The sequence below is a fragment of the Numida meleagris genome, chromosome 1 (assembly GCF_002078875.1).
Source record: "Numida meleagris isolate 19003 breed g44 Domestic line chromosome 1, NumMel1.0, whole genome shotgun sequence".
NCBI lineage: Eukaryota > Metazoa > Chordata > Aves > Galliformes > Numididae > Numida > Numida meleagris.
The window spans coordinates 170,136,865-170,160,105 of NC_034409.1; the positions used below are offsets into that span (position 1 = coordinate 170,136,865).

Sequence of the window (23,241 nt, forward strand, 5' to 3'; positions counted from 1 at the left end):
TAGGTCACAAACATCCTTAGGTTTCAGTTTACTCCTTGTATTTTGTATCCAAAAAATGATGTCTCTGTGTAAGTTCTGTCAAGTTGTAAGGTTGGTTTGGGTAGGGTTTTTTTTGTTTTTGCAGTTTTTGGTTAATATGTGCGTTGTAATGTATAATCACACATTTGTAATATGTTAGAGAACAAAAATGCTAAATAATCCTTGTTGCTTTTAGATCAAAAACTTTTTCCCCTACAACCATTTATATTTAATCTTCCTGTGTGTGTAACAGTGGCCATGTAATTTCCCTTGATAATTCTTACACTGAAACTGTTGATTTGTAGTTGCTGTCATACCTTAGGAACTCTTATAAGTAATGCAGCCAGGTGGGGCATCTTATGAGACGTTTTTTATCCTTAAAGAATAATTCCCAATTTTGGTATATGGATTATTCTAATTATTTTGGGCATATTAAGTAGTTAGAGTTGCTTGACTGTGGAATGAGTATTTCAATACGTGCTCACCACTGCCCTTTTCTGTAGTTTAAAAAAGAAGTATGCCGTATGAAGAAATGTATCTGAAAATTAATTCCTAAGTGTTTACCCTACAGGAAGTATTCTAGGAAAGACTTACTGTAAGATTTGTGATTTCACTTTGAATAGATCTTGGCCTATCAAAATTCCATCTTAAATTATCTAACAGAAGAAAACACTGTTTAAGACAGTGGCTTATTGAAAATAGGAAATACTGAGTGCTCGCTTCTTTTTTTTTTTTTTTAAAGCGATCAAAAATCCGGGTCTTTTGTCTGTTTTTTCAGTGCTGCAGTTGAAAGGAGTGGAATAAGGCAGGATATGTACAGTGAGATCTGTTAACCTTCAAGATCTTGAGAAAGTGATGGCACTGAAGTTATGATGGCTGTTAAGAAAATTTTCCTGAAACCAATGTGACTATGCAGTAGAAATAACATGATATGAAAAAGCTTAAACTTCGTTTCTTCTAATAACTTAAAATCAGAAAAACTATAAACTGCGTGAAGATTCTGATGTTGAGCACAGACAAACTCTTCTTCATAGGCACCTTATTCCATTGTCAGGACCTGCAAAGAATAAGTGACGGTGTCCAGTCTGTGATCTTGCGCCTTCTCTGCGTTTGTATAGTGATACTGGGATTAAGGAAATATGTCTGAAGGCAAGGGAAGAACTCTATTGAGGGCTCACCTGCAATACTGCATCTGGGCCTGGGGCCCCCACCATAATAAAGATGCTGAGCTGCTGGAATGGGTCCTGAGGAGGTCATGAAGATGCTCAGAGGGCTGGAGCACCTCTCCTATGAAGAAAGGGGAGGGAGGGAGCTGGGCTTGTTCAGCCTGGAGAATAGAAGGCTCCAGGGAGACTTCATTGTGGCCTTCTAGTACTTGAGGGGAGCTTATAAACTTTCTAAAGGTTTATAAACAAAAATCAACTTTTTACACGGTCTAGTAGTGATAGGACAAGGGAGTATGCTTTTAATCTGAAAGAGGGGAGATTTAGATTAGATGTTATGAGGAAGTTCTTTATTCAGAGGGTGGTGAGGCACTGGCACAGGCTGCCCAGATAAACTGTGTGTGCCCCATCCCTGCAGGTGCTCAGGATCAGGCTGAATGGGGCCTTGGGCAGCCTGAGCTGGTGGATAGAAACGTTGCCCATAGAAGGGGATTGTTGCTTTTAAAGTCCCTTCTAACGCAAGCCATTCTGTGATTCTTTTCTTAGATTTTCATTTCACAGATAGTAAATAGCTAAAAGACTTTTTTATTTTTATGTAGATATTCTCTTTATTTTATGGCTTATGACCCATTTTTCAATCATTAAGGCAATTGGAAAAATTGAAGGTGTTATAGTGAGGGGCAAGAAAAGCAGTCATAATAATGATAAAATCAATTTTAGTGCAACAATGATGCATTGTGGGGAGGGCTAAGGTATTAAAGTTAACATTTTAATCATAGCCAAGAATGGACGAATAACAAACATAGAATAGAACTGCTGTTTAAGACTTGTTAGGCAGGAGTATTCAATATTTGCATGCTCAGGGTGTTTTCAGAGAGGGAAGGGTGCCACTTTTCTGCAGGTGATGTCAGAGAGAGTTAGGAGTATTAGCTGATGTAACAGGGCAGTGTAACTTGGTTGTTTTGTGTCTGAGTTCTTGTGTTATATTGTGGTGAACATTTGAGAAATGTAATCCACCTCAATCCAGTTCTCAATCTTTAAAATGTTTCCATAGATCGGAGCTTAATGTCAGTTCAAAGCTAGCACCTGCAGTAGCCAGCTCAAAGGAGAAAGCTGATTTTGTGGTTACAGACATTTTCATGTTAGTGAAAGGTAACTAACTACCTGCTTATTGAAATTTCTGTACTTAAATGCCATTTTACTCCAATGACTTGGAAAGGTTTTATATTTTAAAATGTGCTTAGCATCCATCTTAAGAAGTTTAGCTTGTATGGATGAAGTGCCAGAGAAGTTCCCAGGTGTGTTTGTTTGTCCTCTACTCTTTCCCTTGCATTTTTTCTCATATCCCCCAAAAACAAACAAAAAAAACCTGCTGAGCTATAATTGGTTAATGATCATTGAACAAAAAATAAAAACTAAAAGGTAAAGCTAATGTCTTTCACTGAATAAATTTAAGTCATAGTAACATGATTAACTCGATTTCATTACTTTTACAATTGAATTACCATTGTATATGTTACTTACCAGATGTTTGAAGAGCACAGTCCTTCTGTAAAAATAAATCTTTACTTGTGTGCATGGAGAAATTTCTGGGGGGAAAAAAAAAAGGTGACTTGTTTATTAAGAATTTCTTTGTGATTACTAGTTACTTTAAATTATTCTGTACTTGTAATTTTCATGGAATAATGTCTATAGTTGAATAATCATTTTTCTTAAACTCATGAAAAATAATAAAGTTGCATTAGACATGTTTTTTTTATTTTTACATGTAACTTTAGTGTAAATCATTTTCTTCTTAGAACTATCTCGCCATATCCTGATCTTATTTTTAATTTTCTTAGGTAATTCACATATTCCTTTCTATCTTCCTAATGCCATTTTACAACTAAATATGAAAGTATCAATGTAGAGGATGGGTGGCAGGTTCTCTTTGGTGGTTCCCAGTGACAGGACAAGAGACAACAAGTACAAACTGGAACACAGGAAGTTTCACCTGAATATGAGAAACAGAGCCTTTTGAGAGTGCAGAGCACTGGAACAGGCCTGCCCAGATAGGTGGTGCGGTTGTCTACTCTGGATATATTCAAAACACACCTGGATGTTTCCTGTGCAACCTACTGTAGGGAACCTGCTTTAGCAGGGGGTTGGACTTGATCTCCACAGGTCCTTCCTTTAGGACTGGAGGGAATGGCATCAAGTTGCACCAGGGACATTCAGATTGGACATGAGGAGAAATTTATTCTCCAGAAGACTGGCTAGGCACTAGAACGGGCTGCTTGTGGAGGTGGTGGAGTCCCTGTCTCTGGAGGTATTCAATAAATGTTTAGACGACGTACTGAGGGACATGGTTTAGTGGGGAAATATTGGTGATAGGCGGACGGTTGGACTGGATGATCTTGGAGATCTTTTCCAACCTTGGTGATTCTATGATTCCAAACGCTATGATTCTGTGAAAGGATGACTATATCAACTGTTAAGAGTAAAGATGTCAGAGCAGTTGAGTGCTGACCTTTTCACATGGTAATTACTGTACCCCAGAGTACTTCATGCTGTGTCTGAATGAAGATGATGGCTGGCAGATGGTACACAGTGATGTGTTGGCAATTGAAGCGGTGTCTGTGCAGTCTCTTCTTTTGGGTAGATGTCTTACAGGAGTCTAGTAGGAGTCTTAGATGAAGATTTTAACTAACGAGCTACGTCTTCAGAGCAGTGGCATTCTTTATCTGTCTTTTATTGTTGTCGGGATGTATTTTCTCCTCTTCTGCCCTGCTCCTCCAGTTCTTTCCCCGTCTGTTTTCCAGAATTTGTGCTACTTCATGCTTTCCTTTGTGTTAGCTTCCACAATTTCTAAAGTGTAAAAGGAAGTAGAATGAAGTCACCATCATTCATGATGCACGGAGAGAGTTAACTTTGGGCTGTTATTCCAAAACTACTTAGGTGAAAGATTTTCCTCCTTTTTTTCTTTATGTATACCTGTCAAAGTGGTCTGTTGGCTTACACTGCCATGCTTACTTTTGTTTTGTTGCTTTTTTGTTATTGTTGTTTTGATTCTTTTCTCTTAGGAATGGTTTCTGTAGAAGTAATAATTCTGTTTCCTGTCTTCCCAGTTATCTCTGGAAAGCTAAATTTGTTCAAAAAGAGCCATCCCACTACTATTTAATGGGTGTATACGAAATGAGCAGTTGGGCAGGCTTATCAGAGCACTAAGATAACCCTTCCAGTGAATACCTTCATTTGCTCCTGGTATTCAGCTATGCATTCTAGCCTCCCAGCAGTAGATGTAAAATCACGTGAAGTTTTGAAAATGCTGTTTCAATTTTTAAATGGGTTTTGAAAATGTTTACATTTCAAGATGCACCTGTCTTTGAAACATCTGTTCATTTATATATATATGTGTGTGTGTGTGTGTTTTTCAGGTAAAAGATCTTATTTACACTTAATAGGTAAATAATCTCTGTAGCTGTTGTATCAGATTTCAGCAAATTACCGACAAGACAATGCAATTTTAAAAGTGCACATAGTAATGTTACCAAAGAAAGGCATGCCATAGATTTACAACATTGTGAGTTTTAGCCTAGGGCCATTCTTGCTAACTGTTGTCTGTGGACTTAAGGTTGTTTTTTTTCTTACTATTGAGATGAGTGATTAAGAAATATGTGTGCAGGTATGTAAAATAATACATAATGAATATAATCTACTGAATACATTCAAATTAAATTTAACTGGGCTTATTTAGATTAATGTTGAAGCATGTATCTTAATAGCGTTCTGATTCTGGCAATTGTTTCTAATGCTACTAATTACTTTATAGTATTATGCTCATGAGCAATGTTTGTTTTTAAAGCAGAAGCTGAGGCGAAATGTGAATTTACTTGAGAAGCTGGTTATGCAGGAGACGTTGTCATGTCTGGTAGTGAACCTCTATCCGGGAAATGAGGGTTATTCACTTATGCTCAGGGGAAAAAATGGTTCAGGTAATATTTTTGCTACTTAATCTTTATAACTATTCAGAACGCTCTATAAACAGTTAGAATGTGTTTCTGTTGCTTATATTTAACTGTTTTGCTTCTAATGTAAAAAAAAAAACAAAAAACCTGTACTTCAACTTCATATCCTCATTTTCCCTAATAGCGTAGCATAAATCAGTGGATAATGATCTTTCTGATAGCTTTGCACTCTCTTATTTCCCCATAGCTTCATATCTGTTCACTTTTCTTCCTGGGTTCCTTATTTAAGTTTTCTCACTTTAGGTTCCTTCTCTTAAATAAATTATTGCACTACCTCCTATATTTACACCAGGTAGAAGTCATCTGCTTTCCATTTTAATCGCATCTTCATGGCACCTGATACTGTGGCATGCAATAAGAACATGCATTGTATCACTTGGTAGCAAAAATTTGGTTCCATTGAGATATAAAGGAGCACTGTTTTCTAGTGCAGTAAGAATAAAATCATGCTCTGGGAACAGAAATGGATATAAAAAATTAATATAATAGGAAAAAAAAATTGGTGATTTTGATGAGCTTCCCAACCCTGCTTTTTCCTGTGGTAAACTTGTTTTATATCTCACTTTGTTAAAGTCTGAACGTGAAAGGCAAAAGAAAAACAATGTTTTGCTTAAATTCAGATTCAGAGACCATACGACTGCCTTATGAGGAAGGAGAACTGCTTGAATATTTGGATGCAGAGGAGCTACCGCCTATTTTGGTTGATCTCTTAGAAAAATCTCAGGTTTGGAAGTTTTGTCTTCAAGAATGAATTGCTTTGTACCTAGGTAGACTTTGAACTGTGAGTGCTTCACATAGGTGGTTCTAAAAAGAAAGTGTAAAATGCTTGTGCATTTGAAACTATAATATTGAATGCCTCAAATAATGTATTGATAACTAAAAAAATATTTGTATTGGAATTCATAGGGGAGAACAGGATAGAAGGTTTTGCTGTTGTTTAGGCTGTTTAGGCTGACAGGCAACTTGGACTGTGCTCAGCAAAATGTCCTTTGTTCTTTATTGTCATGAAATATCTGATGTGAGAATTTCTTAAACCTACATTGCTCACGTGTGAAAGAAAACATTTGAAACTTGTACATGACATATCTGGTAGCGTCACTGATCTTGATAAAATTGGTAGTTTTATCCATAGTATCAAAAAATACTGCATAATAAGTAACATACTTTTTTGAGGCAGGGGCTGAGGCACATTAGTAAATATTTGGGTATTTACAAGTTGTTCTTTTCTACCAGGTTAATATTTTTCACTGTGGATGTGTCATAGCAGAAATACGTGACTATAGGCAGTCTGGTAACATGAAATCTCCAACATACCAAAGCAAGCACATTCTTTTGCGTCCTACAATGCAGGTAAGAAGTGTTTCAAGCAATTTCTCACTGTTATGGTAGTTACAGCGATTACTGAGCATATATTAATAACTCACAAAGCTAACTATAATTATGCCTCTCTCATCAGACTTTAATTTGTGATGTTCATTCTATAACAAGTGACAACCACAAATGGACACAGGTGAGTCAGCAGTTCTTTTAAAACTTTGCAGTGATGTGGGGAATATACTTAGCTTAAAAAAATCTGATAAGCATAACTCAGTATTTTGGATTTACTCGAACTGATAATGATGTGCGTAGTGCTGCATGCTATGTGTTCCTGAGAACTATTGAATTAACTTGTTAATAGTATTTTCCCCTAAGATGTCACAGAAAACAGTAGAAATTGCTAATAGAATCAGATCTTATTTTTTGGTAATCCAGAATTATATTATTGGAGTTACTCTAACTAGTTTACCTTACTTCAGTAATCTTCAACATACAACTCTAGAACAGTGGTTACAGTCTAATGACACAATTGCTCCTTTAGCAGCACTTTGCTATTGGTGTTATTATAGTAAAGAGGATCCTAAGTAATTATGGTTGTACAGTTAAAGTTAGTTAACTGCTGAAGAACGAGCAACATCTCATTTATTTTTCAGAGCCACAATCTTGCTAAACTACATTTCAAATTGTAATCCAAAGTCACAGGCAGCCCAGAGAGGTTGTGGATGCCCTGTCCCTGGAGGCATTCAAGGCCAGGCTGGATGGGGCTTTGAGCAACCTGGTCTAGAGGGAGGTGTCCCTGCCTATATCAGGGGAGTTGGAACTTGATGATCTTAAAGGTCCTTTCCAACCCAGACCATTCTATGATTCTGTAATCTTTATGTCACTGATTGCCAGTCCATCAAGGTAAATCACTAAGAGAAAATTGATTTCATTACCATTACTGCAATTTAAAAATAAAAAGGGAAAGAAAAGAAACCATGCTATGTTACAGTAGGTTCTCTTTTCCTTTTAGAAACTCCAACCAAGTGTCTGTAACTCGTAATGACTGCTAACATAAGCGTTGAGTATTTTCTCTCCTTGAGTACAGGTCTGTATTGACTTGATGTGGAAGTCTTAATTTTTACATTTATTAATAGCTGTGTGTATTACAGGAGGACAAACTCCTACTTGAGAGCCAACTTATTTTGGCTACAGCCGAGCCTTTGTGTCTTGATCCGTCAATAGCAGTGACTTGTACTACAAACAGACTCCTGTACAACAAGCAGAAAATGAATACTCGCCCCATGAAACGGTACTTTTTCAGTGTGAAGCATGTGAAGATTTTTGCAAGTTTTTATGGGCTGTTTCAAAGAAAAACAACCCGTACTTTAGACAAAACCTTGGCCTTCTCATACGCAGTGCTCAAATTAATATCTACTTAAATATTTGGAATATAGAGAGCAGTTGAGAAATGATATCTTATTTTGAACTGTTCGATTTTGTAGTGTATTTCAGTAATAGGTACTGCAATATGCTTTTTTTGTACATGAAAACAAGTGTTATACTATTTTGACATAATTCATTGTAAATAATGTGGAGTCCACTGCATGCAAAATCTTGACATTGTTTCACTTTTGTGCCTGGTGATTCACTTCTTTCCACAAAAGCTTGAAATAGTTTGTTATTTTTTAGTAAAAGAGATGCATTCACTCTGTAGAACTAAAAAGTGCTAATGATCATTTTGATTTACTGAAATACATTGAAAACTACCGGTGTTGCAGAGTAAGTGTAAATAGAGAAATCAGCCTGGATGTTCTTAAAGTTAGAGCATGGTGGTCAACAAGTGTTCTATCAGAAGAGTACACAGGTGTTAAATTAGCATCCAGGATAGCATTAATGTGCTGAAAGTTTGGGTGTGACACAAAGAATGGAGGATAGTTCCTGTGCCTGTAACTTTCTAAATGCATGAGCAGTACATGGATGTTTTGGCAGAATTGAAATCTTTGATAATATACAAGTCGTATAAATTTGATACTCATTTTGACAATTTAATTATGTGTTTCAAAAATAAACCCATTCTTAGCTCCAAAACACATGAACAGAGTACTGGTATTCTTAAGAATTTGAGATTTGATTTGATTTGAGTTTGAATTATGCTGTATAATCAAAGAAATGAGTGTTTCAAAACCTGTTTTATAGTCTCAGTTAGCATTTCCCTGCATGTTTTTGTGCTCATACATTGTCAGTGGGGAATTTCACATGATGGATTTACAGACTTATCTGTCATCTTACCGTAGGTGTTTCAAAAGGTACTCAAAGTCATCTCTGAACAGGCAGCAGGAAGTAGCTCACTATTCAACTCCACCTCAGCTCAGATTAGTTGACTACTTACAGAAAAAGAAGGAGAAAAAAGGAGCCCAGCAGTATGACCTCAAGATTTCTAAAGCTGGAAATGTGAGTGTTCTAAGACATAGGTGGATGAACTTCTTGGCTATTTATTTTAAAAATTAGCACACTAACACCGCTGTATTCATCTTCTAGTGTGTAGATATGTGGAAACAGAACCCTTGCTACTTGACTGCACCTTCTGAAGTGGATGTAAGTTTGGTTGTTACCTTTTGCAATTATTAGCAATTGTATTCAGTTGTATTATATGAGGGGATAAAGGACTTCCTAAACTAAGTCCTTCCTAAAGGACTAAATATTATCTAATATCAAATACCAATAATATTTAAAAAAAAAAAATGACAGTTGAAGTGGAATTTTCTTCAGTTTAGGATAAAAACAAGCTAAGCTACATTGGAATACATTGCAACTGCAGTGTGATACTTTGCATGAGATCAACAGCGCAAACCGATCTTTAATATTGTTCATCTGTGAGATCAATGAGCAAGTGTCTATTTGAAGTAATCTTGATAATATATTTAAAAAAAATAAGGAAAGTATTTTAAAAAGAGTTGCTTTTCCTCCTGGTAGAATTTTTTTTGTCATGTACACTATCAGACATAGAATTATCTGTTCAAAAAATGGAAAATAATATTGAAAATATTAATTGGAAATTCTTCAGATCAGGCTCTGTGCATTCTGATCTCAGGGACATGCCTGTTCTTGGTTTTGGCACTGTTGGAATGCATGCTACTAGCGTTCAGAAGGGGTTGGTAGACTAGCCAAGATTGTAGCTTTGGGATTAGTAAGGATGGCAGTGCACATCACTCATCAGTGATGCTGTAGTCTTAAGCCACGCTTTTGTTAAGTTTAACATAGCAAGTATGGTGTAAAAAGAAAAGTAAAAATCTCAAATTTAACTTCTCAGAATGCTGAATACAGAGAGTTGTAAATGCTTTTGAAGGCTTTAGCGTTATCCACTCTAAAAGAGGAAGCTACGCTAGGCTGATATTAATTCAGGCCCAGTGTGATAATTGGTTTTGGGTTTTTTTTGTTTCTGTTTTATTTTCCTGTCTCCATTTTAAGGTGGAAAAATACGCCAAAGTGGAAAGTTCTATCAAGCCTGATGACTCTCAACCAACTGTTTGGCCAGCACACGTGAGTAATTGAGACCTTTGCCCAAGCTTTTCTGTCCCTAGTTAAAATGTCTCTTATTTCAATAAAATCTAAAGTAATATGGGAATGATTTTCCCTCCTCCAGTGTAATTAACCTTATGTGTGTTATGTAGACGTAGAAAGATTATTACAGAAACTTGTAATTTCATACACGGCCTCATGCATATCATTAGTGTTGTAGTTTTCTCAGGTTTACCAGAAATACAACAGAAAGCAAATTTAATCTCCAAAGTAATGTGCTGTCACTGTATAGTAAATAAATTATAAGAATTTACAGGGAACAGTACTCTGATCAACAAATTGCTTTCTTCATGCAGATGCTCTTATGAAGATTGGCTGAAAAAAAATTGTTTCAAAAGAGATCATGTAATATTAAATGCCTCTTACAGAAAGCTTTTTCTACAGTGTTGAAGTTGAGCCTTAAGATTTGATGCAAATCACATGATTTGATAAGGAAAGGTCATTTTAACATAATTAGTCATAAATCAGTCCACTTTATTAACAGCATCTACCAAATGTCTTTAAAAAAACTTTCCTATAGAGCTTAATTTTCATCTCTGGCATTTTATTTAGAACTTTTTTTTTGCATTGCCGTCATTTTAATAATATTTTTACATATGTTTACCCAGTCTTCCTTTCAACATCTAACATCATTGCTTTTAGGTTTGCAATGTTATTGTAGTTTTTCAGGGACTGTAAACCTTTTCATTCCTTCAGATAATTTCTTCTCTAATTTTTGTTTTAGCAAATGCATTCCATCTTATAATGTGTTTATCTCTTGTATTGCATAGAACTGGCTTATTTTACCAGCTTTTTTTGCTACTGGTTTTGTAAGATTTATTTGATCCTTTTTTTTCTATCTTCTAGGAAGTAAAAGATGATTATGTGTTCGAATGTGAAGTTGGTAATCAGCTGCAAAAAACAAAGCTGACCATTTTTCAGTCTCTTGGCAATCCGTTGTACTACGGTAAAATTCAGACACTCAAAGGTGATGATGAAAGTGACCACTTAGTTCCACCACAGTAAGTTGTGTTCTTTTAATCTATGGTATGATCCAACAAATGAAAGGCAACAAACACTACTTACCATTTTCTGGCATAAGAGCTTTCAGGTGCTAGAAATCTCGTTCAAGAGTTCTTTTGTTTTGAAAATTTCAGCTAATAAAACTCATTAAAAAAAATTCTGACGAGAAAATAGACATGTTCTACCAACATCGTATCTTAAATGTTCTTTTATAGTAAATCTGAATGCTCTTGTACGTAAAAGCTATAATTTAAGAAAAAATTGAGAAAATCTTATGTGTCATACCAGCACACATGGCTAGCGTGTGTTTTGCAATGGTTCTCGCAATTTTGATCATTGTGACAAAATCTGCCAGATGCTGTGAAAACATAAGACTTGATTATATTACATTTACCCCTATATAGAGAACTTAAGGCTAAACAAATGAAGGCAGTAAACGTGAGCTCCCAAAGAAGCTGAGTCCTGTTCATAATATTGCTTTGAATCTGCTACCGTTGGCTGGGGTTCTTACAAAGATTCTCAGTTCTTAGCTCTTCTTGTTGTACGTGCCACTTCTTTGCATGGAGAAACCTGTGCAGCAGAGTAGGCAGGGAGCAGTTAGCCTGAGCAAACTTCAGGTTTCTTTACAAAAATAACTTTTATTGTTGTCTGGTATATAATTCCTAAATAACACTTTCTGTTAAAATCTAAGTTTCTTCTCTTTCTGTACTTAATATTGATCTACTTAGAGCAGCAAATCTAGTTTACAGTCTTGTAACAACAGTAGGAGTGAGAAGTTGTCTTTCTTAAATTAAAACTTAAGCAGAAGCAATAAGATAGTTTGCAAGCCATAAGCATTAAACAAAAGAAAAAATGCTTGGTTTCGGAAAATGGTGAGAAACTGGAATTTGGGCATGTGAAATCAAACACTGGAAACTAAATGTTGAAGTCCTACAGATATGTCTGTATGTTGAAGCCAGCCCTAGGTGGCCTATGGGTATTTCTGTGTTTGTAGGTTGGTATGTGGGTTTATTCTTAAATTTACCCTTGCTACTCTTCACAGTAGCAGTGCTGTAGTAGTTATTCACTTCCATTTTTTTTAATAAAAAAAATCCATATTCTACCTTTTACTTTGTAAGTAATTTAAAGGGGTCTGTATTAGACAACGTGTGTGTACTGTACCCATGGTTACAGAGCTAAGTTCAGGTACTAAATAATACCCAGGCCATCCAATGAATAAAGTATCTCTTGTCACTGAGAGTCTAAAAAGAGAATAGCATTGATATTCTTTCAATGGTCATAACTAAAAAAAAAAAAAATTGCTGTTTCAATGCAATTCGTCACTGAAAATGTTTTTTACTGTTTTACATTTCAGGTTCCTCATTGGTTCCAAGACTGATGCTGAAAGGTAAATTGTATATACAACAGATACTGTATATACAACCAGCTGGCTTCATGCCAGAAATTAATTTTGTTCCTTTTTGCCATTATGACTCTTAATGTTGTATTTCTGGAAACTTGCAGAACAGATAAGCAAAATAAGAGGAATTAATTACTGTATTAGTAAGTAAGTGATAGCGTGCAGTTCCTACATTTAATGAGCAAGGAAATATAGAGGAAAACAAGTGTGTAATATGGCTTGTCCCACTGTGTTTAGCCAAGGTGTCAAAATGCATAAAATTATTTGCCATAACTTGAATTAGCACTGTACTGTTCCCTCCCAAGTCCTGGTTAGTGTTAATAGTGTGTTAATAGCACACTGATGGTTTGGTGGTTGCTGAGCAATAGATGTGCACACAGAACCAGGCTGGGACACTCGTGGGGGATGTGTGTGGCTGCAGAATGAGCAGGGTTGGGCTGCGTGTGGCCCATGGGCCACGGCTTGGATGTGCCTGATGTAGTTCATCATACTGAGGTGTAAGCTAATGGAATAATGTAAACTCCTGGAGGTTCAGTCTGCTGGAATGTAAGTTAGAACTCGCAGGTCTTCAGGTCTGCAGCATTTCTTTGTATAGTTTGCTTATGTTTGTGATAGAGTTTCCTCAGATTAGTAGCTTTACAGTGTTGGATTTGGCAGAGCAGTTCCACACTTTTTGCCTGATGCTGTTGATGCTTTAAATTTCTGGGTATGTCACTGCTTGTTAGTCCTTACAATATGATTTGTCAGTACCAGAAGGTGCTGTCACTTCTGGTGAGATAACTGATTTTTGGATATACGTTCAGTATGGACCTGCCTTGCTTTTAGAGTTCTTACCTGATGCAGACTTCAAGTTAAAAGAAGGTCAGCTGTTCTACAGGGAACATAAGCTCAAGGGATGCAGCTTCATAAAAGAAGCTGGACTCATTTGGAGGAAAAGTCTGACTGACATTCCAAAGAACTACACTTCCTTTTGGGAAGGGAACTGTTAAATCTACTGTTCTGCGTTTCATAGTCTTAGATAAAGTAGTTTGACTGATTCAAGCTTCATGCAGGAAACTGCTTTATCTGAGCAGCTGTAGTTGGCATTAGAAAAAAAGACAGAGGTTAAAAAATAAAAATAAAAATCCACTTCAGTAAGAGTATGTCTAAGAACAGAACCCAGGAAAATATGTCTTTATGTCCATTTTACACAGATGTATATTTAAAGTATTTTTTATGTGTAGTTACATACGATTGTATAACATCTTTGTATTTATGTATAAATTTTAGTGGTTCAAATTGTTAATCTTTTTAAATGTTTTTATGTACTTGTTTGTTGCAGAGTGGTGAACCAGTATCACGAGTTGGTAAAAAGCGAAGCTAAATGTCCTGTGAAAATGTTTCATAATTCAGGTGGATCAATCAATCTTAGTCATCTTTCTCCAGGGAAGGAAATGGAAGTGAGTTGATTGAGCTGTATGTTTTTTATTCACACTTGATTATTGAATTGTTAGAATACTCCTCATCGTTCACATTTAGAAGTAAAATAATGTAAAAATTCAAGCTGAATTAATTTTAAACACGTTGTCATAATCATTCATGGTGAGTATACTGGGAATGTTAGAGGAAAGCACTTTTGTTTTCACTTTTCAGTAATTGTATTTCTTAGCCATGACTTCTTTTACGGCAGTCTGTATAAGAGTTAGCTCCAGTGTTTCGTTACAGTTTTTCTCTATTCAGATTAACCTTTCTCAGAGCAGTATAGTACAGTGCACCTGTATGTTGTATAATATACACCAGTAAACTCAAAAGGAGATATAGTAGCTGAATTTCTTTTACCTTTAAGACTTAAATTCCCCTTAATTTGAAGAGAATAATTTGCAAATAAAACTTTGAAAGTGCATACGTTCATATGTATGCATCTGTTAGAAATTTCCTGCATTCCTGAATTTTCATGCTTGTTGACATTGCTCTGTGCTGTACTTACTTCAGCTGGCTTTCTTGGTGAGAATCAGTAGAGTAGTGGTCTGCTGTATTTAAGCTTCACTAGTAAATGAATTTGTGTCAGATGGGGCTATTTGCGTCGCTACATCTTTCTACTAAATAACTTCTTTAAAATGCCACAGCCTTTCTCTGAGAGAGCTCTTTGTGTCAACCAGAGGAGCTGCAGCAGTTACAGAAAAGAATATGAGTGTGAGTGTACACATGTATACACAACCCACACACTGGAAAGTCATAGAATAACTTGGGTTTGAAGAGTGTTTCCAAAAGCCGTCTTGTCCAGCTGTCCAAGAAGCCCTCACGGAAGGCTGGACCAAAGTTACTTAGTTTGCTTTCTTTAATGATCTAGCTTATTTTGAATGGGGCTTTAGTCTTTATTTTCAAAATTGAGAAAGGAGTCTTTAATAGTAGAAGAGATAGGTAATGCTCAGATTTTTCCTCAAAATACTCCAATTTCATTAGAAAACAATTAGAAATGGGGAGGTATCTCTTATTGCTGCAAGTCTGTGGAGGCTAAGCTCTCCAGAATAGTTAATTCTGCACAGTAGTGGATGCTCTGATTTCTTAGCCCGTGTTAATCGTTAGGCACCAGCATTTAAATTTTCTGTCTGAAATGTTTCAAGGATATTTTGTCTTCGTTTTGAGAATTCTAACACCAGTGAACTGATTTATGTTATCTGTCAAATATATGGTAGCTGACATTATTTCTCTGGTAGTGTTAATTTCTCTTTCCTCCTAGCAGCCAGAAAGTATATCAGGCTCTGTTCAGTCTTCAGTATTGGGGAAAGGTGTAAAACACCGACCTCCTCCCATCAAATTACCTTCAAGTTCAGGAAGTAGCTCTTCAGGTAATTATTCATCCACTTGAGCATTTCCTTTCCATGTGTTCTGATTATTGTAAAGTGATGTACTATCCCTTCAGTAAAGTTTTGTATTTTAAAAGTCAGTATCTTCTCTGTGAAAAGAGGTTTTTATGTGCCACTTTGTTAATTTCTGATTGTATCATTCATAAACACATATCCTAAAAGATACTTGAGTTATCTTGTAGTCACAGAACAAAAAGATCCTTTAATTTTGTTTGTTTGTTTGTTTTCAGGTAATATCTTTAGTCCACAGCAGTCAAGTGGCCATCTAAAATCCCCAACTCCTCCACCTCCTCCACCCTCTTCTAAGCCACCTGGTCTTTCTCGGAAACAATCTATGGATCTTAACCAAGTTAGCATGCTCTCTCCAGCTGCCATGTCTCCTGCGAGCTCTTCACAAAGTGAGTCACGACCTAAATTCTCCATTAAATCTTAGGCTTTTGCATAAATGCTTCCTGAGATAAAACTTCTTAACCTGTGGAATGATTAAAGTTAAGTGTACAGTGTACCCTAAATTGTATAAGTTATGCAGCCTTAGGCAGGTCTCTTGTTCACTGTATGTATTTTTATGTTTATTGTAACTGTGTTCGTTTTTTCTGTATATATGTATGCACCCTTTGTGTATACGTTTTAATACCTTTTATGCAATTAGTATGATCTCCTCTTCTATGAAAGGCTGGTAGATGATGTGATGAGATAAAATTCCAAAGTGTAGATTTTTCCTCCCGTGTAAAAACAGTATGTTAGATCAGTTTGCCTTGACATAACTTAAGCATCTGATTTTTTTAAATGTTGTAGGAGCTGATGCAGTTGTATCTCTGTGTATGTATATAATCTGATCAGTCCCAAGGTGGTGATACAATAAACTATAAGATGATTTTTTAAAACACTCCTACACTGTTTTACAAATCATTGCTGATTGCAAGTGTGGTGGTGATGCTGGTGATGATAGCACCATATTCTCAGGTGTTAAAGTGTAAATTTCAATAATAAATGACGTCCTAGTTTAATTATTTTCATTAGCACTGACAGGATCGTTGTAATCGTAGCTATAGGTCAAACACAATTTTTAAATATGTACGTGTCTGGAGACATTTTGTGAAAAGATGTGTACAAAGAAACCGTAGCTGCAGTTTCAGTTTTAATGAATACTCATGTACTGCACATTCCAGTATCCTGCACAGTGTTATAATATGCGTTTTTTCATTAAATAATTTAAAATCTCTATAGCTCAAAAGGTGTAACTTTTCTGCCTTCTTGTTTTGCACAAAGAAAAACTCAAAAACTTAGACAAGTTTTCTTCTAACGGATTTACTCAGTGCCTATTTTAGTGCTATGGATTGTGTAAATCTACTGCTCACAGTTGTTACCTTAAGAAGTAAGGCCCTGATCACAACAGCTGGACATTCACGCTTCTTTCCTTTCTTTCTGCAGGACATGAAAGCTTTTTTTGGGTTTTTTGGTTTTTTGGGTTTTTTTTTTTTGAGAGAGAGAGAGAGAAAAACACTGAGCTTTTTGCTTTGGGGTTTTTTTTTGTTTCATTTTTCTATTGATAAACTGTGCTTACAGCATCCACAACAAATCTTGCTATGTACATACTACACTTAAGTAAAGGCACTAAACAGTAACTTGTAAAGATGCAGTATTATCATCTGGTTCTTGTTTTAGAAGAAGTTATTCATTTTATTTGATCAGAAGTTGGCAAATGGGAGTTTAGCTGTCTGTTGAAATTTAGAGTGACCCCCGTGATGATTTAGTGGCAGTATCTGTTCTTTGTTGAATCTGTTGTTTTCCATGGTATGTTTTTAACATGGTGCTATTGTGCAGGCAGCTCATACAGACTGTGTGTTTAACATTTTAGGACTGAAACATTCATTAGGTTAAACTGGTCACTAAGAAGTTGGTTTGGTTCGAGTATTTCTAAATAGAGTTATGACTTAATGTATGATAAATTATGGAAGATTCTTAATGTAGGATACAAAACAGTGTTTGGCTTAAAGGATGGAGAATGGGCTTTCTGTGTGATTATACTGCATCCTTAACAGTGAGTGCGTGCTGCAACACTCGTGTCATGTAGAAATTAACACTTGCCATTTAAAAAATGGGACAAATTTCAGTGCTAAATAAGATTCCATTGATCTTATTATACAAAAAGGACAGGCCTTTTATAACAAACTAGCACTTTTTATTTTTCTCAATGAGCAGGGTCTGGAACTCCTAAACCATCTACTCCTACTCCAACCAACACCCCTTCATCGACCCCACACCCTTCTGATGCTCAGAGCTCAACTCCTATTACCCCTTCTGCCACCCCTACTCCCCAAGAATCAGGCTTCACCCCTCAGCCCACTTTGTTAACCCCGTTTGCTCAGCAGCAGATGTCTCTGAGCCAGGCACTGCCTGTAATGACCATTCCTCTTTCCACCATGGTAACATCCGTTACTACAGGAACAACCTCCACCCAGGTCATGGCAAACCCTGCAGGACTTAACTTCATCAATGTAGTGGGCTCTGTGTGGTAAGTTCTTTGTTACGACGATTTCTTAGTTTGTCCTGGGTGGGTTGGTTGGTGGTGGATGGGGTTTTTTTTCATTTAGTTTTCTTCTTTTTGTTTTGGTTTTGGTTTTTGTTCTTTTGTACAAAGCTGTTCAGCATCCATTCGGATAGGTATTTTTCAATATCTGTGATACAAAAAGATCTTTTACCTTGTAATTATGCAGTGGAAATCCACTAGAAACTATTGGTATTTCTGAAATTTAAGGCATTTACTATCAAAATATTGAAATAATTGTATTCAGAAAATTTTACTTTCAGCTTTTCAGACGCATATAATTGAATTCCATAAGCTGTGCCTTGATTTAAGACCACTCTATATGAGAAATGGAAAGAAATTTATTATTAACACGTCTGTGAATGAAAAGTGTGTAAAACTTCAGAAGAGAGCAAATACGTTTTAACAGTTTAATCAAATACTGAGGTTAAAAGTTCTTTGATCTGTAAAGCTCATTTTGCAGTTCTAACAAATAATGCTGCTGGTGAGAGAAGGTTGTATGGTATAAAGTGAACTGCTTTTAGAGTGAATGAAAATTCCATGGTCAGTACAGGATGGGCAGTGTAAGGTACACGGTGTTCTTCAGTGCAGATATCAGGCACTGGAGTTACTTATCTGAGGAGCTGGCATTTGATCACTGCTGATTAGTTGAAGAGTCTTCTTTTTGGTGCTAGAGGAAAACATGAGCCATTCCTCAGCTTTTTGTTATGGTACTACAACCATTTTGAAGGCTGATCTCTTCAGTTTTTCTAAAATAAAGGAACTGTGTATGTTTTCTGTTTTCCGTGGATTAAACTAAATAAAAAATTGTTTGCTGGAATTTGGATTTACGTATTTGTTACACCCTAGGCATAATGATTTTTTTAAGCTGCCTTGATGCCTTATCCATAACCTTATTTACAGCAAACAATTGAATTAGTTACCACAAGACAGAGGGCAAAACCTCAGTCACTCGGATTTGCTTGTACCACTTGGATTTGATGTGTTGTCTTTCCTCTTCTACAGTGGAGCGCAGACATTGATGAGTGGTTCAAACCCTATGTTGGGGTGCAACACTGGTGCCATAGCCCCTGCAGGTATAAATCTGAGTGGCATTTTACCATCAGGAGGTCTGGTACCAAGTGCACTGCCCGCTGCAATGCAGTCTGCCTCTCAAGCAGGTTAGTGTGAATAACTTGAAAAGCCACCCTTCAGAGAGGGGCAGTGTGAAAACGTCTTGTGAGAACAATGGACCGAAGTGGCTGTTTGTGAGTGGGTGGTTATCTGATGACTTGAGCTTCGGAACAACGTTAATATTTTTTTACATTCTGAGTGTAGGCAAATGACAGATTATTTGACTGTGAGAAGCTAGGCTGGAGAAATACACTCTACATCCAGATTATACTTGGTTTGCCCAGCAGAATGTGTGAAGTCACATCCAAATTCAGGTGCAACTTTGACAATAACTGCCTGGAAATAGACATGACTGAATGTAGAAAGAGGCCTCCCTTTTTAAATGTGCAGGGTATTTTATTCTGTCGCTACTTAATTCTAGATGGGCGATGAGTTTGTACCTTATTGCTTTCAAATATGACTGTATAAATCAGCATGCTTCAGTATTTATTAAAGCAGTGTTTAAATTCTTTTCAGAAAAAAATAAACTAAGACAAGTACAGTTACTGAATCGAGAGGATAGAAGGGGCATCAAGATACGCATCCCTTACACTGGCAGTGTCGGTTCACTGAACTGTCCATATCTAAACTGTCCATAAATACCTTTGCTGATTAAGATTCCAGGATCCTTCAGTAGCTGTTCAGAGTAGTTCATTATCTGTTGTTTTCTTCTAATCACAGTGCATCTCCTTAATTGCGAGTTAAATTACTTTTTCTCCTGTTCTGTGCAGACGTGGAATATAGCTGTTCACCCTTTCTCTTTACCTTCTGTCAGAAACATGCTGTTGTGTCCCACGTTTGTCTTGTCTTTCTAATAGTTTGTATTTTTCAAACCTTTCATAATCCTGTCACTCTTTTCTAGACTGTCCAATTTGCTCACATCCTTAAAATGTGATACCCAAAACTGGACACAAGCTTGAGCTTGGCTGATTTACCACTGTGGAGCACAGCAGAATAACTGCATCTCATCTCTTCCACAACATTCCAGTTAACATTTCCCCAAGTGAGGTCTGCCTATTTTTATTTGCATTTTTTTCTGCAACAGAATTGCATTAACCTATGATTGGCTGTAGTGGCTTAGGCCAAAAATCCACCCAGTTCATATTGTCTCTGACAGTGGCCATTAGAGGATGCTTAGGGAAGAGTTTAAGGTGAGGCAGGCGTAAAGTGATACGTCCTTTGTCTATGACTGTACATCTTCTGGCAGTCTCCAGCTTTGGGACTTTCTCAGCTGAAGGCTGCTTAATAACCAGTGGCAGATTTTATTCTGGGAACTTATTTGATTGGTTTTTGAACCCCATTTGTATTTTTGTTACCTACGGCTGTTTGTGACAGTTTTATAAATGTAAGCTGTGTGAAGAAGTTCTTTTCTTCTGTGTGTTCTATAATTTGTGATATGGATTATTCAGATATACTTGTAGCTTCTGTGACTTTTCATATCCTTTCTTTGTGCATAGGTGCTAAGCTGGTTACTCGGTTTTGTACTTGTTTGTTTGTCCTTTCTGAATTCAATGTCACTGATGTTGGACTTTATTTACCAACTCATTAGGATCACTTTTAATTCTAATCCTGTCGCTCCAAGCATCATCAATCCTTGCCAGTTTTGTCACAGATTTTTACACGCTACGCTGTCATGCACATAACAAATGGCAGTTGTGAGGTTATCTAAGTCCATGGCAGACCTCAGTGGGGATTCTGTTTGACAGCTGCTGTTTCACTGGAGCGTTCAAATCAGTTTGGTACCCACCTCGCAGATAACTACGTATAAACCTTTTTAGCATAGCTTTGAAGGGTTCCGTGTGGAATAATGCCAAAAGCCCTGCAGGTCAGATGTGTCTTCACAGCAGCTTTTGGAGGGGAGGGCAGCTGCTAAGGTTTTGATCAGGGTTGTGTGGTTTTAATGATTGAGAACCTGGGGACTTGCTACTTCGTTCAGTCCTTGGCCATTACTGAGTTTACTGTACAAACAATAAAATGATTCAAAGCCAGAAGGAGAATCACTGAAAAAGAACTGCTGTAATATTCACCACGTTCATCTTTGTCCTAAAAGCATAAACCAGTGACAGGTTATGGCGTACAATGTGCAGTAGCTTTTCTGTATAGCCAGATCTTCAAATCTAGATAACTGTGATGATTTCAACTTAATGGAAAATGCAGTGTTCGTGTTTAAATGCAAAACTGAAGCTTGCCAGTTTTCCAGCTGTTTACAGACAATCCCAGTGGAAGGGTGTATTGATAGCAGTACACACAAGTAAAGACTTCTTACTAATAAAAAGATGTTTTCTTTAACAGGCAGCCCTTTTGGTTTGAAAAATGCATCAAATCTTCGGCCCTTAAATCTTCTACAGGTAATTGATACACATGGACACAATCATTTCTTACATTTCTATAGAGTCGTGCTTAGTGCTGTTTACTGTATTTAGCCCACACGAATCTTTGAAGCTAGCTGATTGGATAAAGCATGTACTGCCATTTTTTAATGTTTTTTTTTTTTTTTAGACATTCAAAACACAAGGAAAAAGTTATTTCCATAAAGGTGTCAGGTGGAAATTATATCCTCAACTTGCAACAAAGCAGCTAGTTTTCAGTGTCAATGTACAAATGCTGACATTTGAATTCAAGAGATTAATCCAAAAATACCATCTTTGAGCTTTTACTGCAAATCATTCTGTAATGTTGTGATTACACGAGAAGTACAAAACACTACAGTAGAATCGCTCAGGGTTATGCATATAAGGCCTGAAAGTGGATCTTAACATGCACAGGTAGGTGCAGGATTGACTTTAAAGAGCTGCTGGTAAGGAAAGTAAGATTTGATGTGGGATAGGATGTTCAGAAGGTCTGTAAATATGTTATTTCCTTTAAGCATAAGTACAGGCAGAAACATGAGCAAAAGGTGCTTATTATGTCTGAACTCCATTTCAGGATATGAGGATAATTAAAATATATTTTAATTATCTTAAAATTATCTGGCTACAAGTTTTTTTTGAGCATGAGGCTTCCTCACAAACAACAATTGTAACCCAATGCATTTTAAAGGATATTCTTTTTTTTAATTCTCAAAGGAGTACATCATTATCAATGTCATGTTCATCCTAGGACTGGGGAAAACTCAGCATTTTGAATGAATTATTTAAGTCTAAAATTGCAATGGAAACCGATCTGTCTGTCTTCAAAATGGCAAATGTTGACTGGCTGCTACTGCCTGTGTCTAAAAATCTTACAAGCACTAGTACAGCAATTTGGGATAAGTAGCTGCTCTGCTTTTACACTCTTAATAATTACGTTTGTCTTCCCAGACATCCAAGACTTCTGTACACAAAGTTCTCTGTGGTTACAAAACTCAGTTTTTTGTAATGTTCATTGTGCTGCTGTAGACTGTTCATAAATGACTCTTCAGAATGGTTTCACAGTGTATAACCTCCTGCGTCTCAGACCTCGTTCTGGAATGTGTGACAGTTCAATTGACTTTGAGTTTATTCTCAGAATCCAAATGTCAGTTACTTTTTGAATTACTAAAAAATCATGCAAGCTCATTCTCTTGGATTTTATTTTCTAGATATTGAACGTTAAGGGCATTTACACAAAGGCTGATTTGAGCCCAGTCCTTCCTGTGACAGAAAGTTCTGTTGGAGAAAATCAATCTCTGTATTGTCTGGCTAGCTTGCCCTGAGGAACTGTTTTTTTTGTTTTTTTGTTTTTTTGTTTTTTAACCACACCTTATAGTTTAGGGCTAGGGTCACTAGGCTAGAATGAGCTACTTTGTATACTAAATCCTTTAGCTTTTAGTAAGGACAGGAGTGTAGGTGTATGTATACATGTATACATACTTCTTTCGTACTTAGGTTTTGTCTTCCTGGTGTTGGTTCTATGTCTTTGTAAGTCTTTCTTCGTTGTCTTCACTGAGATGATGATGCATGCCTCAGTGTTCATTCTTTTGGTCCAGTTTACCTTGATCTTAGTGGCATTATTTCATATGGTTATTCAAAAGAAGCGTTGCAATTGCTGGAAATGCACCAGCTCAAAAACGTGGGTTTTTTTCCTCCTTAAGACATTAGCCGTGCAGTTTCTTTAAGTCATATGTGTAATACATGCTTTATTTTTCTACCTTTTGAATAAATGCATAATTCAAGTTCTAGAAAAGTCCATGATTCAGCACTTTCACATCAGTAGACGCTAGATCAGGTTCTGGTAATTCCATTTGTGTGATTGATGTCAGAGCTACTTT

The 23,241-nt window shown here is 36.5% G+C and overlaps 1 protein-coding gene across 13 annotated transcripts in view; it reads left to right on the plus strand.

Annotated features, from left to right (window-relative positions):
* Window positions 1-23,241, plus strand: part of SUPT20H (SPT20 homolog, SAGA complex component) — a 34,292-nt gene that overhangs the window by 8,493 nt on the left and 2,558 nt on the right. For 7 of the 13 annotated variants that reach the window (XM_021377491.1, XM_021377539.1, XM_021377555.1 and 4 more), the window contains 16 exons: window positions 5,026-5,155; window positions 5,809-5,912; window positions 6,422-6,538; window positions 6,645-6,698; window positions 7,657-7,796; window positions 8,782-8,938; window positions 9,026-9,082; window positions 9,956-10,027; window positions 10,913-11,067; window positions 12,423-12,455; window positions 13,789-13,906; window positions 15,187-15,295; window positions 15,544-15,711; window positions 17,516-17,828; window positions 18,867-19,021; window positions 21,306-21,361. In XM_021377491.1, the coding sequence (XP_021233166.1) occupies window positions 5,026-5,155; window positions 5,809-5,912; window positions 6,422-6,538; window positions 6,645-6,698; window positions 7,657-7,796; window positions 8,782-8,938; window positions 9,026-9,082; window positions 9,956-10,027; window positions 10,913-11,067; window positions 12,423-12,455; window positions 13,789-13,906; window positions 15,187-15,295; window positions 15,544-15,711; window positions 17,516-17,828; window positions 18,867-19,021; window positions 21,306-21,361 (1,938 nt within the window). The remainder of the gene's footprint in view (window positions 1-5,025; window positions 5,156-5,808; window positions 5,913-6,421; window positions 6,539-6,644; window positions 6,699-7,656; window positions 7,797-8,781; window positions 8,939-9,025; window positions 9,083-9,955; window positions 10,028-10,912; window positions 11,068-12,422; window positions 12,456-13,788; window positions 13,907-15,186; window positions 15,296-15,543; window positions 15,712-17,515; window positions 17,829-18,866; window positions 19,022-21,305; window positions 21,362-23,241) is intronic. The other 6 variants (XM_021377565.1, XM_021377589.1, XM_021377575.1 and 3 more) reach the window with 5 other exon arrangements.